Raw genomic sequence first — 12,388 nt, forward strand, 5'->3', positions numbered from 1 at the left:
GTCAATTTGATGACATAATACAATTCAGAAGCTTTAGTAGGGTTACAACTACAAGCTGACTGTAGCAAGCTACATTCGTGTGCACGATTCCTTCTCAATATCCCCGTCTGTCTTGCATATGATAGCCTCTATATTTAGTCTGTAGCCTTCGATTCCAAAAAGCTGTGTGCATGAGTCTGTTTGTGTTTGAGGGGTGGGGGTGGGGTAGGGGGTGTAAGGGAATGCAGTCAATGCAACGAGTTCAAAGATCTCTTCACCATGGATGCACAGAGCTTTATCACTAATGGAAATTTCAACCATGTGAGTTTCACTGGTTCACTACGAACTTGAGATACATGTGAATCACTCGTCCCGTGATTGACAAGGTGGATTAGATAATGAAGGAAAGGGTATTACACAAATTGTGTCCTTGTCGAGACTGTTATAATAGGAGCTATATAATGAGAGCTGCGGGGACATTTAAAGTTGGGTGCTTTTATCGTCAAGAGAACAAGGAGAAGGGAATTATATCGGTCCTTCAACTCTATTTTATGGGCAATGGATTCTTCATTCAAGGAGGATAGGAGGATTGATCAAAAAAAAGGAGGAAGAACAGGAAGAAGAGAAATGGGAGAAGAAGAGAAAAAGAGCAGGGGATGAGGAGGAGGTCGATGGGGGGGGGGGGGATGAGGAGGAGGTAGATGGGGGATTGGAAGAGAAGGGAACAGAGGAAGAGGGAAAAGAGGAGGAAGAAAAAGAGGGAGAGAAAGAGTGTATGGAAAAATAAGGGAGGATGGGGAGGAAGAGGAGAGGGAAGGAAGAAGTAGGAAGGGCTGGAAAAGGAGGTAGATGGGGAGAAGAAGGAGGGGAGGAAGGGAAGGGTGAGGGAGAAGCAAATGGAGAGGAAAGGGGGGGGGGGAGAAAAGGTAGGGAAATCTAGAGTTCAATGTTTGATGCTGAAAGTAGTTCTAGTGTATCAATGTCTATTCACAGATACGTCATCCTGAACTTGCCCTTGGCATTGAAGAGAGGGGGCGGGAGGGGGGTGTCAGAGGGGGCGGGAGGGGGTGTGGCAGGGGAGGGACAGGCAGAGATAGAGAGACAAAGGGGAGGGGGTGAGGTTGGTAGGGGTTGATGTATGACTGACTCACGATCACACCATAGTTAGTTCCTTGGTACATCTAGTCATCCCCTAACCCTGGCACCTCTAGTGCTGCTCATCACCAATGCCTATCACATGCCACAGGTTAGTCTCCTTTTTGAGGCTTTTTGTGTAATCCATAAACTGAGTTTTACCTGCTACATTTTGGTACAGTATGAGTTAATTATGTTTCTTGCTTTACAGTGTTCCCCATCTTCCTCTATATGAATGCATTTGGAAAGAGGAAAAAATTCTTAACCTAATTAACCATGAACCAAAACAACACACCAAAACGATTATATCTTACTTAACTTGTGACAATTTTGGATACCATTAATAAACCTGGGAAACAAGACTAGTCAACAGCAGGCAAACACCATACAGCTGGAGTCTGGTATGTCAACATGAATGCCTCATTCCACATACTGTTAAGAAAAAAAAAAGTATCCTCGTGTCAGTGCAGTAAGCCTGTTTACAGATGGCACAAACTAGGATCGACTTTGTCAAGCGAGGTATTTATAGATCCATGCTCTTGCAAAGGACTGACTGGAATTGCTGAGTCATACACACAGGGTTACTAACTTCACACATTTTCTCTTTGAGCACTGCTCGTGTGCACTTTCCTTAAAAGGTCTACACGTTCACATGTTTTGTACACAAATGCATTCCCATGTAGAAATTAAAGATAAACAATTACTGGTACTTTGCAGCTGGTCTTAACCTACTTAAGCCAAAATTACAAGCAGGCAATGTAACATTTTCTTACTTCCAACTTCCAAGAAACAAGCAGGTGATCTCTTAGAATTTCTTTTGAAGGTACTGCTAAAAAAAAATATAAAAAAATTGAAAAGTGTTCCTAAATGGGTAGACTACTTGTACGCATTGTCTGATAAGTGCCATACTGGTATTAGACAACCTTAACACAAACTTTCATGTGAAAACACACATCACCAGAGATTAAGCACCCAATGTGCATTCCCTCCCTTTCTGTATTGCATGCCTGAGAGTGATAATTGAACTTTTGGTTCTTTATCTCTTAAAAATGATGTGAAGCCGCTACTTGTGAATTTCATCTGAGAAACTAAGACCCAGTTCACACCAACGCTTGAGCTGTTGTTCAATTTGGGAACCACCTCCTGACATGTCCCTCCCAATTTTGTGAGGTAGACACGTACAGGGCTAGGCCTCTCACAATATTGACATGTCTATCACATCATATTGGGCTCTGTGTCAGTGTGAGCGTGTGGTACACTCCATCGCATGCACATCGGGCATGTTGAGTGCTGCTTGAAATATTCAAGCTCTTTTAATGTATTGCAAGCCTTATGTTCTCTGATGAGTTCAAATACAATGTCGAAAGTGAGAAGCATCAGCCAACCTCATTACTGTGTCAAATGTCAAATGGGCTATTTTTAAAACTCTCCCTGTTTCCTGCTTTTTAAAGAGTTTACTGTTTTAGTTTCAATGCAGCAAACATCCCTTTTACTAAATAAACATTTATTCAGTCCCATAGACACTTTTTATGTCAGCAAAAGGTTTCACTTCACGCTTTTACTTCTCACTTATCGCTCAAAGATCAGCTTGAATACACATTGCTACTATCCATTTGTATGCACGAAGACTACCACTACAGTGGATAAGAGAAAGTCCGTCTCAGCTGTAGCCTGAATTCTTGGTGCAATAGCCCAAAATTTAATCCTTGATGAGCTGTGGCAGTTCGGCCCAAGACAAATTAACTCACAGTTCAATTTCTTGATTCATAACCAACTGAAGCCCTGTTTTAACAGAGCCCTTCAAACTGGAGTTACCGTGGCAACGTACAGGTAACGTCAGGGTAATCTTTTTTCACCCTTCCTGTTAGAACGGTTTCCCCAAAATGTTGCTCCGACGTTGCCGTGATAACTTTTGCCACAAATTGCCGCGACACAACCCTGAAGTTACCACCACATTACCCTGGCAACTCTCCTATTAGAATGCAACTGTGGTAACATTCCAATGCTGTACTGTACACACATGTGCAACATTGCAGACAGAAAATGATTGACATGCCAATCACATGCATGGATTGTAACCACTGATCTCTATGTAGTTGAGATCAGTGACTGTAACAAAATTTTGCTTACAAACATGTGGTGCTGGCCGCAGTGGGTGGGGTAGTCGCATCAATGGACACACCCCCTTTGTAGAAACCTACCCAAGCAAGGTTTTCGGTGTGTGTCCGTTAAAACAGTACCCCTAGCTCTCTCCTGCGGTTTTGTTGGAACTTTAGAGGAATTCTGTTACCCGGACACTACTCGCGCATTGCCGCTGTAAGGTCTGTTAAAATGGGGCATAATAAAAAAAAAAACCACACACACAACCAAAACTTATTGCTGACTTCTGATCTCTTGACCTTTGACCCAGGTGCTCACCTGCCAGAAGAGATACGCCATGGCCTTCTCGTCGTGGTTCATGAGGAGTTCCTGCGTCGGCGCAAAGACCCACTTTCGCATGGAGATGCAGCTCTCGGTGGGCGTGGCCGACGAGTAGTTCTGGATGTACAGACTGTGGGGGAATTCCGTCCGTAGTAACTTCCTCTCTGGGGGATCAAACGTGAAGATGAAAATGTTGACACAAATGATAGGGATGAGTAAAGCCAGACCCTGGGCACACTGATGGTAGATAGTGTTGTGACCACCCTAGAAAACCCGCATGTACATTCAGCATACGTACCATATTAAAGGAGATATCATCTCAAATCAAGCTCAAGATCATTCTAATATCATTATATAGTCAAAATAATTCTGAGTAAGCCTGAAACTGCCGCTTATAAACATTTGCCTTGGGTTTGAAGGACACGTGCAACAGTATACTGCAAAAAAAAAAACAACAACATTTTTTTGCAGTGCGGAATGACCAGAACTAGTATGAAAATAAAAGCATGAGAATATCTTTGCTTGCTTTATATACCACTAATAACTGTCTTGATTCTGTGGAACAAAGAATACATGAAATTCAAACCGAGTGTGAAAAATTTCTTGAGCGAAAATATCCACTTTTACAGCATATTGATTTGTCAGCTATGTATGTTATTCATCATCACATGCTTTCATTTCAAATGACTTTGAGATAAAGATTCCAACATATCAAATTATCAGTCAACACTTGTGTGACTTAAATAAGATGTGATACTTAAATTAAAAGGGAACATGACAAATCTTAATTCAAAATGACGTCTCACTACTGTTGCATGTCATCATTCTTACAAGGGGATGGGGGTGAGGGGGTGGGGTGAGGGAGAGGGGGAGGGGGACCCTATAAGAGGAAGCAACTTGGGTCTTGGCCAGCAGCATGATACATGGTATCACATTTCTATAGAACAGGGGCCCTGGTTTTCATCTGCTGTCTCTTTGACATGAGATGCTATGCTATGTATCCATATCTGGATATATGCAATCGGGTATGTATTTATGTACAGTGTACAGTGTATGTATGCAAGTATGTATTATGTATGTACCCAGGTATGTACATTGTATGTATGTATACATGTATGTTTGTATGTATACATGCATGTGTGTACCTGTATACATGAAGACAGATGATACGTATCAACATACACAAACATACACATACACTCAACATATCTACAATGTACTACATACATATCACTACCAGAGCTCTGCACTAAATTTGTTTTTTTCCCCCGCTGGTAGCCTGTTTGGGCCACTAAAATCTTTGAATTCAGAATATCAATGGTCTGAAAAAGAATGTAATGATCCAAAATGATAGGAAATATGAATATTCATTTTGAATTTTAGCTGCCCAATCAGGCCATCAAAAGAGAGCTTTTAAGAAAATTTGGTGGCCAACATTAAATTTTTAGTGGCCCCAGGCCACTGCTACTGTTGAGCCATGACTGCGCACGTATACTTACCAAATCCACTGTCTGTGATCTCAAACAGAAAGAAGTAATTGACCATTCCCTTGTCCAAGGCAATCTTGTGAACTAGACACTGGCCGATGGGAAACAGAGAAAGAGAAAGATAAAAAAAAAGAAGACAGTTGGTGAGTTGTGTATCTCTCTGCTGTGATTACATGCAATGTAATCCCAATGCCTGTCTGAGATTTGTAATGCTTAAGTCTGATAAACCCTAAGGGCATCGTCTATCTAATATTGCAGGAGGCCGGGGCTGTTCTAAAAACGGTAAACTGTGTTCTGATTATCTCCTATACAAGACTACGTTCCCCTCCTCTACACAGGAATAAAAGGATGCTAGCGAAGGGGATTTCAAAGGAAATCTAAAGGAGATTTAGATGGTATCTAAAACAAAAAAAAAAACTGTACAATTGAAGTGCTGAAACAAGTGGAAGGGGTCTTTTAAAATTTGTTCAAAATCTGGCACTACATCTGAGATGGCTTGATCGTGACTACAAAACAGCTTGCGTAAGGAATCATATTTTTTTTCAGACAAAGAACATCACTGACCTAGTATTTTCTGTGTGAAAAAAAAACCCAAACAATCATACTTTCTTGTGTCTGCTTGAGAGATCGAGATGTACTGTGTAAGTGGTTTCTTTCGCGGTGGTTTTATTTTCGCGATTTTCGAGCTTTAAGGTTGAACCACGAATTTAACATCACGGCGAAAATGTTTTGAACTCGTGGGTTGTTACAACGCTATCATTACCGACCGCGAATTTAAACACACGTGAAAAAGTCGGCACCGATGGAAACCGCAAAAGTTTCTGTACGCGAAAGAAACCACTTTTACAGTAATCTGTATATTTTTTCACATCAGCCAAGGCAAAGGAGTTAGCCTTGTCAACAATAGATTATGTTTTCACGCATACAAATCAGAGATTTAATATTCCATACCAAATGTAATAACCCCAGCAACCATTTAAAGGCAATTTACAGATCAACAAGAGAGGTGACTTACACACATGGAAGCGTCATACATTAACTTTTGATTTTCAAAATTTTCAACCAAGACTTCGCTAAACTGTTGCTTCTGAAGTACGTCTGCACCAATCAAATTCGGCAAACAGGGAGTACCACCAATGATGTATTGAAGTAGTCATACAATCATGTTTTGTGCCTCTGCTTGCATAAACAAACTATATATATTTTTATATATTTACAACAAAAGAGGTTGGTATTCACGGACAAGGAGGCAAACTGAAATAGCACCACATGATATACAGTTGCTCGAGTCCTTCTCTCCCCCTTTTTTCTTGATTACATCAATTTTTTAGGTAAGGATGAAATAATATACAGGCTGAAAAAACCCCAAAACAAGCTATTCCTTGTGTAAACTGAAATTCTTGCTATTCAAACTTCCATTCCAAATACACCTCCTCAGCAAAGGATTTTAAGTTTAGCAAAGAGACAACGTAGCAAAATTGAACGGCATGTTATTAGAGCAACCCCTGAGTACCGGTACACTTGTATTTATATAGTTAGCTGCTTAGCAATTCTGGAGTGCGATATTTATTTAACTGCAGTCCATCTGGCCTTCTTGATCAGTAGTGAGAGGCTATTACAGCATCAGCCTCATCTCTCTGAGAGTTGGACTCACATATGGGTGATGATGATATTGCACTCAGCACTACTGTCACATCTGGCATTGAGAGCCCCTGGCAATGTCTATCAAATTACCAGGATGGGACCAAATAAAAATCAGAATGTAGCACCACCCTTACTTTGATGCTGCTACCATCATCTGTAGAGAGCTTATTAATGCTCAAGTATTCTGACATGCATACTGTAAAACCAGAAATGTTCACATCATGCATTTTATTTTAGCAAATTTTGCAAGGGCAAAGATTTGCAAATTTTGCTAGGGCAATGATTTGCAAAATTAAAATGCAAGCAAAAGGTCTTGTCTACACTATATGCATTGAATGCCAGTGGCAATTCACAAAAATTTCATGCTGCAAAAATATATCTTACCTCACAGTATAAATTCCAATAATATTAAACACTGCACTATTGGCCACCATAGTCTCTTTCACACATGTCTAAAATGTCACAGTTACTTAGAAAATTGATTTTTGGAAGGCAACACCGAAACCTATAAATTCTTGTGTGCAGATACAAGGCACATGCAGAAAAATCACTATAAACTCTCGTGATACGTGTTGCGATGCAAAAATTGGTTCGGCTAGATTTTCCTTGGAAACTCTCACGATAATTTGCTCTGCACTGTGCGTGTGAAGAAAACAACAATTTCTTTAACCCCATAATACAACTTGCCACACTAGGTCCCCACATTCAGGTGCCCAGGGGCACGCTCTAGTCATTGTATAGGCATGCGTTAGTCTGGAGATTACAAGCGCTTAAATTGCAGCCAAATTATAATCTTATTTTACTGTATGTGCACTGTGGCTAAATAAAATAAATTTTCACATTGCGATGTAAAAACCGATAACTCCGGTGTGCAAATGCGGCTATTAAATTCTCGTCCTGAATCATGCTCGCAACGAACGTGCGAGCAGTACAGCACGGTGAATTTTCATTGCTGCAGTCGGAAGGGGGGGGGGGGTTGGCGCCTTGGCAGTACGTGAACAGATGGGGAGAGCGCTCTGCCTTAATGTGTTGCCTAATCCCAGCGGATTCACTCCTCTGCCACAAAGTGCTTGCCTCAGGACGAAGGAGAGAGTGGGGGGGGGGGGGCAGGGAGGGGAGGTGAGGTTTAATTAGAGTTGAAGTAAAGAGAACGAGCTGGAGAAAAAAAAATGAAGAAAAAGTGAACTGGATGCCTAGGGACCCTTTTCTCATCTTTCCCTTGGTTGAGGAAATACATCTGCTAATGATAATCAAGTGTTCGGCCAAGTGAAGCAAATACATATCCTTGTTTTCGGGGGAGGGGGGGATGGGGAGGAGGGATAAAATGAGATTACGAGAATATTGAAGCTCCATCAAATGGGATGAGCACACAGAGATATGGATATGGCTGTGTGTGACGGACACACACAAATAGCCAAATAAGGTGAAGGGAATGTGACAAGGCTATAATGAACACAGTAAAAGTAGGAATTATAAACACATAGTATAACGTACATGCACATAGATACACAGAGAATGGGAGGATGGGAAGAGAGATAGAAACAAACATAGATAGAGGAAATCCATCCCAGAAATGAATAAACTTCAAAAGAACAAGAAAAATATTCCCAACAGAATGATACAAAAATGACAAAAATCAGATAAAAAATCAGGAAGATATGACATTTTTAAATTGCATATTTAAAAAAAAAAAACTTCTTGACCAGTAGTCATGAATATTCACCAAGTTGATGATGTCATGCTCTCACAATTTCTTGTAACTTCATTTCGTATACAGAAATGAAAAAAATGTAATACTTCAGTCGTATAAATACAAAACTTGCCTTAAAACCACCCAAAATAAAAAGAACAAATGTTACTTACCTATGATATATCTTGGTATGTGAACTTTATTTTATTTGTATTAGCTAAATTTTTTTTCTTCAAATTTCATATGTAACATACATGAAAAATTGTGAGGGTATAACATCATGAAATCACTCATTTGAATATTCATAAGAACTGGTCAAGAAATGTTCTCCAAAAAAATGTGAAATTTCAAAATGTCATATGATCCTCATTTCTTATCCAATTTTTGTCATCTTTATATCGTTCTGTAGGGAATATTTTTCTATTTCTTTTGAAGTTTATTCATTTTTGGGGGTGGATTTCTTCTATAAGACGGTGACAATCCATTTGCTCCATTGCTCTAGTCCAGTCTTATATTTCTCCCTGGACTTAGAGGACAAGTCCACCTTCATATACATAAGGATTGAGAGAATGCAGCAATATTAGTAGAACACATCAGTGAAAGTTTGAGAAAAATTGAACAATCCGTTCAAAAGTTACGAATATTTTAAGTATCTGCGCAGTCACTGCTGGAAGAGAAGACTACTACAGTGTATGATGTCACATGCGTACAACTATATAAGGAAAATAAAAAGAGAATTTCACAAAACTTTACTTTTTGAATAAAGTGCAAATTTCTTTGACTTGCTACTGACATATGTTAAGGGTAATATTATTCCCCCTGCCTTCTGAAAGAGAGAAGTCAAGTGTTCTTTTGCTATGGGAGAAAAATGGACATATGTTGAATTTTCTTTATTCTTTCTTTATATCGTTGTACTCATGTGACATCACAAGCTATAGTAGTCTTTTCATCCAGCCGTGACTGAGCAGAAACTTCAAAAATTCATAACTTTTTAACGGATTGTCCGATTTTGCTCAAACTCTCACTGATGTGTTCTACTGATATTGCTGCATTCACTCAACCCACATGTCTATGAAGGTGAACTTGTCCTTTAATAAGGTGAGGGTTTGGGTTGTGACAGGGTTCTTAGGTTTATTTTGATGTGAGGACTAGGATTAGGGTTAGGGGTTTATATGTTTGTGGGTAGAATTCATGTTTGGCTTAGCATGCAGATATTTCATGGGAGCAACTGTAATGGCAGAAAATGCCATGGAACCACATACGACATCCTAATAGATGGAGGGAGAGATTGATAGGCAGGGAGAAAGAGGAGAGAGAAAAGAAGGAGAGAGGAACAGGAGAGAGGGATGAGAAAAATAATGCACGCAATGAAATATCATAAGTTGAATTCCAGACACACTTTAGCGGATGTCAGGAAACCATGACGGAATGCACTCCCGTTATGCAATCAATGCTCAAACATACATGTACACTCCTTTTTCCCGTGTCGCCTTGGGGGGGGGGGGGGGGGGGGGGGCGGGGTGCCCAGGAATGGTACTAGATGAAGATCACGTTGAGCTCCCATACTCACATTATATACATCCTCTGCCGTGTTGTTTCTCCTGACTGACACGGTGGCCGAAGTCCTGTCTGGTAGGTTTATCCTCATCTCAATCTGCACTTTGGGGGGCTCTGGACTCGACTGCAAGATAGAGAGGATACAAAATAAAAATTTGAAAACATATTTGCGGGTTCTTGAAATCACGCTGCACGATTGTCAACCCAGTGAATATGTATGGAGAAAATTGTGAAGATATTTTTGCGGGTTTTAGAATCGCACACACTGAAAGTAGCGCGAAATGCGCGAAAATTTGTGCGTTTACAATACCCATTTCTTTTCACATATTATATACATGCATGGCCACAGAGATACATTCGTTAATATAATCACTCCCCAGCATCACTACCTCACCATGGGCCTGTCAAGAACATCAAATTTGTTAGAACAAAAGCAGTCTTAAATACAGACTGTTACATCATTTGGAGTCCATGCAACTCATACACTAAAATCTCAGAACTGGAACCCATTTCAAAAAAGTTGATATGATAGCAACTCTTGCTGGAATGGCAATTGTCATGGCAATGACAAGAATCCAGCTTCCTGATTGGCTGTTTCTACTGGAAGTTTCCATTCCAGCAGGAGTTGCCATCCTAACATCTTTTATGAAATGGGACCCTGGAGTGTACCCTGGGGAGGCCTTGACAATCTGATCTCAAAATTTTCATTTTTTTTTTTCCATAGAATGCTTCAAAAGGACGGAACGAGGACAGAAGAAACATTCTACATGAAGAAAACAACTTCAAGATTACTGTCCTTGACTGAGTGTAGATTGAGTATTTAGTTTCTCCTATTTTTCCTCATTTTTTCCCCCTGAAAATCTCAACAAAAACGACTAGAATGCGGATGAAACAATACTCACACAGAATTGAGAGAAAAACAAATCCTCGGTGTTTGCGGGGTGAAGTACTGTTCATTGTTCGTCCGCAGGTTGATTTTGCTATCTTATGCAATATGAGTATGAATAACAGCTCTGTCCTGATTTTGGGAGCTTCACAATAGTTTGTACTCAAAAAACAAACCTATCAGATTCCCCAAGTAAAGTATATGAATATACAAAAAAACTCTTTCTGCATAAGATAAGACATGATATGCACAACAGATCTGGTTAACGACATACAGAGACAATCAAAATTTATGCAACTTTGAAAATGAATTAGAAGGTATCCTTCACAATTGATCTCAAGAAACTGCTTGATTTTAAAACATGTATCACATCATATCAAGCTGTACTAGACAATGCAAACAGAAGTTATTATCTCATCTAGTGCAACTGTTATATCTATTACTTGGGAGAAATTCTGTAAAATTGCTATAATTTAAGTTTTTCAACTTGCCTGCCTAATATAAAAGATAAAAAATTAATCAATGGGAAGAGTAAAGGAAAAATCAACGAGAGAAAGAAAAAGAGAAAGAGAAAGAGAGATAGAGATAGAGAACAGTGCTGCACACTTTGCATTCAAGGCACGCCACCTCAGGCTACTGTATACGCCGCATATTTAGCGAGTCTAAATTTTTGCGAAACGGGACTTCCCGAGACAATTTTGCGAGTGGTTGAATTAGAGAACGTGAATTACAGTACTGAAAGGAGAAATGCATGCATGCATGTCACGTTCAAGTTGGGAACATAGTTAATATTTTTGCACATTTTTAAATTCGTGAATAGCACCCGACTCGCAAAATTTGCGAAAATAAAAACATCACGAAATATTCGGCATAGACAGTAACTGCTTCAGAATCTTGAGATTCAGGGATTGCAGTAGGTCCCCTTGGCAACACAATTCTACATTTTGGATATATGGACACTAACATAATGTAGTGCCCCCCCCCCCCCATCCCGAAGGCACCATTACCATTTATACAAACTGTCTGAAGTAGAGCAGATTTTTTTCAGAGTTTCTTCCAAAATCATTTCTATTGATGAGGGCAATCATTGCTAGTGGACCTATGAATGCTTCACCATTTGGCACTGATTGGGACAAACGGGCTCATTTGCTGAACATTCACATCTCCGACGGGCCACCCTTGTAAGCACAGCTGGCAATTACACAGGTTATGTCACAGGCTAGGGGGAAAGGAAGATAATCACTCCAGTATATTAGGTGTATTTCACGTTTAACAACCCCTCCTTGTGTACCATATTCGTTCACGTTCTCATGCCACTCCTCTCATACGTCAACTCCACTGGCTGCCAGTAACAGCAAGAATATCCTTCAAGCTTCTCCTACTGGTCTACAAAATGGTCAACTATAGAGCTCCAGAGTATGTTGGGGAGTGTCTGGTATGACATTCTCACTCTTAGGCGCACTCGTCTAGCATCATCAGTTACCTTCCCTCAACCACACACCAACACACGAGCTGGTGATGGAGCCTTCTCGTCTACTGCTCCCAGACTGTGGAATAAGCTCCCTCCTATTCTGAAATCATCACCAACAC

At 40.2% G+C, this 12,388-nt stretch overlaps 1 protein-coding gene across 1 annotated transcript in view; it reads right to left on the minus strand.

Moving 5' to 3' along the window:
* The window catches only part of LOC139721054 (sorting nexin-27-like), a 119,874-nt gene that overhangs the window by 5,595 nt on the left and 101,891 nt on the right, over nt 1-12,388 (minus strand). Inside the window, exons 5-7 of the mRNA XM_071632384.1 lie at nt 9,926-10,036; nt 5,034-5,112; nt 3,532-3,698 (exon numbers count right to left, since the gene is read on the minus strand). Coding sequence (XP_071488485.1) covers nt 3,532-3,698; nt 5,034-5,112; nt 9,926-10,036 — 357 coding nt within the window. The remainder of the gene's footprint in view (nt 1-3,531; nt 3,699-5,033; nt 5,113-9,925; nt 10,037-12,388) is intronic.

Source organism: Diadema antillarum, unplaced genomic scaffold (assembly GCF_040938485.1).
Source record: "Diadema antillarum isolate AM-2024a unplaced genomic scaffold, OU_Dant_1.0 scf00000137, whole genome shotgun sequence".
In the NCBI taxonomy this organism is placed as follows: Eukaryota; Metazoa; Echinodermata; class Echinoidea; order Diadematoida; family Diadematidae; genus Diadema; species Diadema antillarum.